Genomic DNA, 5473 nt, shown 5'->3' with positions numbered 1-5473 from the left:
AAAAGTGCTTTTGGCACTTAATACATAATGTTGTAAGAGCATAGAACAAAACTTTCCATCAGAGCTTTAGGGATGAAAACCTTCAGTTAAATGGCAAAATACAGCCATTGTGAAGTCATTTGTTAGTGCCATAGTATCAATAAGCAGAGCTAAGTACTTCCAAGGTGAATTTAAAAGAAATATATCCTCAGGCACCTGGGTGGCTCAGTTGGTTAAATGTCTGCTTTCAGCTCAGGTCATAATCCCAGAGTCCTGGGATTCAGTCCCGCATTGGGCTCCTTGCTCAGCCAGGAGTCTGCTTCTCCCTCTGCCTGTGTCTTCCCCTGCTTGTGCACGTGCTCTCTCTCTGACAAAATAAAATCTTTAAAAAATATATATATATATATAATATATATACATACACATATATGTGTATATATGCATATATATACATATATATACACATATATACATACATATACATATATATGTATATATACACACATATATATACACACATATATATACACACATACACACACATACATATATATGTGTGTATATATATGTGTGTGTGTGTGTGTGTGTATATATCCTAAAAATAAAGAACAGTAACGTCTGAAGAGTTAGGAATGTCCTCAGTCTCCTCTAACATTCAGAAGACAGGGCAGCTTCCATAGGTGTGGTTCAAGAGTCTTTGCTGTTGCCAGGCAGCAGTCTGTCAATCTGAGGGGTGCCTCTCCAGAGAGCCTGGGTAAGGAAGGGGACAAATGCCATGATTGACCTTTATTCCTTTACTCAGAGGTAGGAGCAGTCAGGATTTCCTGATTCATTACTAACCAGGAAATCCCAGCTGCCCAGCGGCAAGGGGTTAAAACTGTTCTGAAAAGCTTTTTATGTTCTGGAAAGCTAAATTACACATACATGCAAACCACAAACACACAGCACCTGGGTAAATAAAATGTGACTGAATAAAGGCCAGGCTATTTGCAAAGGGAATCTGGAAAACATTTTGCTTTTGGGTGGTTAACATTACTTACACCTTATTTTTTTTTTTTTTTTACTTTTTTTAAAGAAAAAAATAGAAGAAAGCTGCAAAAACATCAGAATTTTAACATGGCTGTTGAAAATGAGATTTCAGTTCATTTACTTTCCTAATCTTAAGGGGCTATGGAGATTGAGAGGCGCATAGAGCTACTGCACAAAGAAGCAGCAATACTTTTAGTATAAAAGTTGTTAAATGAAGACCATTTCCCAGAGATAGAATTGTGCTGTGGGATGCACTGAAGTCATTAAACATGAACTGTCTTCCAAACATGGGATCAAACATCTATGGTAAATGATATTATACATAATTATAATTAAGATTAAAAACGCTTATAAATTTAAAACCATTGGACTTCATGGTAGGCCAAATTTTCTATCAGATCTAATAGAATTTGAGCACCTAGGAAGTCATGCTGCAAAGGGTTTATGCTGCACATAAGGGATTTCTCCTGGAAGAAAAAAAATCGTCATTTTATTATGGCAGGGATTTACTGTTACTTGAAAGCTATCAGATTGAACCATGCGAAACTGCTAGTTTTGTAGGTCAATAACTTTGAAGAACAGCAATTTCATGTAATTCAACCTAATACTTTCTTTTCTGAACCAGGTCAACTTGGGGTTGACAGTTACATTTATGGATAAAGGGTAGGTAAACAAATAGTAAAGCTCATATATGGTTCATAAAATAAAATGCCTAAGCAGAATGAGTAGAGTTCTCCTTGGGAACATTGTGGGTATGCAACTGGCATTATGAATCTACCAGATAAGGTTTCAGGACTTTTCATCTGTGATAGAGGTAGGAAAGAAGTTGGGTGGGGTCACGGGAATGGTGTAGATTTTTCCTTACCAGAGAGGCTACAGCACAGAAACAACTCCAGCATTAACCTAAGTAGGTAGGAATTAAGAATAAGTTTTTAGGGGGCACCTGGGTGGCTCAGTGGGTTAAGCCTCTGCCTTCAGCTCAGGTCATGATCTCAGGGTCCTGGGATCGAGCCCCATGTCAGGCTCTCTTCTCTCTGCTCAGCTCTCTGCTCCCCCCTACCCCAACTGCCTGCCTCTCTGGCTACTTGTGATCTGTCAAATAAATAAATAAAATCTTTTTTAAAAAATGAGTAAGTTTTCAGGGTACCTGTCTAGACATAAATGAGAGCAGAGTTATGAAAAAGAGTAACAGTGTATCTTGTTCATATGTTCACATTATTAACAAATGGAACAAAAGAAAACTATGTAAAGTTGTTTTTTTAGCAATTGTTTATTGTCTTTATACCACAGCACCATAATTTTGTTAAGGGCACAAGATTTCCCACTGAATCTTGTCCATTAAAAAAACAAGAACTTTTATCACCTAAGGAATTTTGGTTACAGAAAGTGTTAAATCTATATTGAAAAACCCTGCCAAAACATCTATGCCAAAACTCTATGCAACATGTGTGCATTTTAAATTAATACGAGGGTAACTTGTGAGAATAGAACACACAATCCCTAAAACTTAATACTAAAAGCCTAGAAATCCTCTATGTTAACTACTTTGTTCTGGGCTTGATCGTGCCAAGATAGTGCTGGAAACTGTAATCCCTGTGCAGGGTACACTCTAAATATAGCCAAGCACAATTGATAAAAAAGCAGAGGGAACATGGGCACTACAAGTTCCAATAAACACAGAGTCCCAATTCAGTTTTAAATTTTTCATGTATCTTTCTAGGTTAAAGTTAAAATAAGTAAAAAAGTTAAAGTAAAAATAATAATTTTTCATGTTTCTAGGTCAAAGTTAAAATAAGGTTAATCTAATTAATACGATTTTCAAATGTACAAAGTTTAACATGTGACAAATGTAAAGATGATAGCTAAATATAGATATAACTATAAAATAGATATATAAAACTATTAGGATAAAAGACATTATCAGACATAACTATATATTCCATCCTATAATCTCATAAATCAAAGCTTTTAACTGTCTGGACTCGTATGTGACTGTATTCTTTCCACTATGCATTCTTTCTTCTTCCAGGGGTTGTTCAATAACAGCAGGTATGTTCCTGCCATAAAGTTCACAGTGTTGTAGAAACTGGACACATTCTTGAATAACACTGTCACGAAGCATGATCGTGTGTTTTGACATGTTTTCTAATAAGGACAGGAAGCATCTTTTAGCATAATACCAGGTATCAGTTCCCAGTTTCTTATGATAAGGTTCTAGGCTTTTGATAACCCGAGAAATACCAAAGTCATAATTTCCTTTGGCACAGTAGAGTGTCCCTATCACCAAATTCACAATGCAGAGGTGGTAGATTTTCTTATCTGGGTCATCATAGGACAGCTGCTCCTCCTCCTTCTCGATCTTTCTCATCAACTCCTCGGCTTCTTCATTCTGACTTGTCATAATATATGAAACACACAGGTTAGCCAGCACAATAGCACTGACATTCAGGATGTTGTCATAGTGCTTCTTGACGATGGGTTCATAGAAACCGATAGCTTCTTTGTATTTGTTTTCCTGCATGAACAGGACATGAGCCACGTTCAGCTTCCACACATCATGGTCATTACAGAATTCCACAGACTTGCGGAAGATCTTTTCCACCATTGCATAATTCTCAAGGTTCCAGTAGATCTTCGCTTGGGCCATCAACACGGGAATATACTTCTCCAGAGTGTCATCGTACTCATTCACTGCCTTTTTGACAGCTTCATCATCTCTGTTGTGTCTTGCTTCCTGTACTTGTATGGTGAGTCTCCGGAGCTGTTCAGTCAGCATCCCTGCCAGCCCGTCCAGCTTAATGAAAGCCTCCTCCGGGGCTGTCTGGCAAGTGATCATGGCGTCCAGGAAGTCATAGAGATAGGGTGTGAGCAGCCTGTAGGTCAAGTGGGCATTCTCCGCCAGGACATCGGCCGCCAGGTCAAAATACTCGTACTTACAGTAGAGCAGCAGCAGGTTGCCAAAGGTCTCTGGGGGAAAGGGGTTCTGCTGGAGCAAAAACTGCAGCTTTTCAAACCCCTCGGTAGGCCTGGCATCCATGTTCATGAGCGCCTGGTTGTGCAGGGTCACGGGGTCTAACTCTTCTTCTGCCCTAGGTGGCATGTCCGTGAGGGCTTCCTGGGCCGCCTCGTAGTTTCTTAGTTGGTACTCGATGGCAGCCTTGAGGTTGAAGGCTTCCACCAGGGCAGTCTGATGAAGGACTAAGGTGTTGCCAACACTTCGCACGTCAATGCCCTCCGTGGTCATGCCCACGCCCAGCTCCGGGTGCTGGCGGATGCCACGCTCAATGATGTCGGCGATGTATTTGAGCGCCGGGGCGTAGTGCCGGCTGCTGTAATAGGCCAAAGCCAGGTTGTAGGAGAGGTCAGGCCGGTAGCCCGAAGCCTGGAGAGCCGCAAGGAACTTGGCGCACGCGGCTTCATACTGTCCCTCCTTGTAGAGCAAACAACCCAGGTTGACCTGGCCGTCCAGTTCGTTCTCGCCCCCACTGTCGTCGCCCCCTTCCCCACTCAGCAGCTGCTCCACCAGGCTCTTGGCCCCGGGCAGGTCGCCCTCGCTGTACTTGATGGCGGCTTGCAGGCGGAGGACCCGGCCGTGGTAGGCGGGGTTGTCCAGCAGGAGGAAGGCCACCCGCGTGGCCTCTGGGTAGAGGCAGGCCTTGTACAGGGCCTGGGCCTGGTACAGGCGGTACTGCTCCAGTTCGGGGTGCAGCTGGCCCAGCTGCTCATAGCACTCGGCGGCCAGCGCGAACTCCTGCAGGCGGTAGTAGCAGTAGCCCAGCAGCGACAGGCCGGCGCGGCTCCTCGGGCTCCGCTGGAGCTCGCCGCCCAGCAGCTGCACCGCCTCGGCGTAGCGGGAGTCGCGGATGAGGCGGTACACGACCGCGGTGAACTCCCCATCGGGGATGTGCGCGCCGCTGAGCCCGGCCATAACCGCCTCGGTGGTGGTGCGTGCTGGTTACCACGGCAACGAGCCCGCCGGAAGCGGAAGATACAAAGAATAGTTAGGGGTTTTTTTTCTTTTTGTGATTTTTTTTTTTTTTTTTTGGTCTACTCCCAATGTTACATTGCAGGGGAAGACCAGACTAGGGTTAGAAAGGAGTCACTAGTTTGAGTATTTCATGTCTGGGCTGTCACCAAGGCTCCAGAGTGTGAGCGGCGTTACCAAAGAAGAAACTGCTCTGGGTAGTTCATACACCGAAACTCCACTTCCCGTAATGCTCTGGTTCAATCGCGCCGCCGCCAAGGTCGTGACCGCGTTGCATGCTGGGAGACGTAGTCTCCGCCAGGCCGACGCACAGTCTTCAGGCGGTGAGGTTTTTCTGACTTTTTCGTTAGCGTTTACACTTGGTGCTACCCTCTGCCTTGAACCTCCAAATTTCGCTACCATAGAAAGACGGTGGAGAAAATCTATGACCTGGTCTTTTCCAAGGTGGGATAAGAATAAAAGCACGACAAAGTTTCTCAG

The 5473-nt window shown here is 43.7% G+C and overlaps 1 protein-coding gene across 1 annotated transcript; it reads right to left on the bottom strand.

Moving 5' to 3' along the window:
• Positions 1-2275: 2275 nt before the first annotated feature.
• LOC308340109 (intraflagellar transport protein 70B) lies at positions 2276-4936 on the bottom strand (the record flags this gene model as incomplete). The annotated part of the gene is made up of 1 exon (XM_080799274.1): positions 2276-4936. One exon carries the CDS (start codon positions 4934-4936, stop codon positions 2939-2941), a length of 1998 nt encoding a protein of 665 aa, XP_080655400.1. The 3' UTR covers positions 2276-2938.
• Positions 4937-5473: the final 537 nt, after the last annotated feature.

The sequence above is a fragment of the Martes martes genome (genome assembly GCF_963455335.1).
Source record: "Martes martes genome assembly, chromosome: 3".
NCBI classification, from domain to species: domain Eukaryota; kingdom Metazoa; phylum Chordata; class Mammalia; order Carnivora; family Mustelidae; genus Martes; species Martes martes.
The sequence above is the reverse complement of the archived record's forward strand: the minus strand, read 5'-3'. Positions and strand labels throughout refer to the sequence as shown.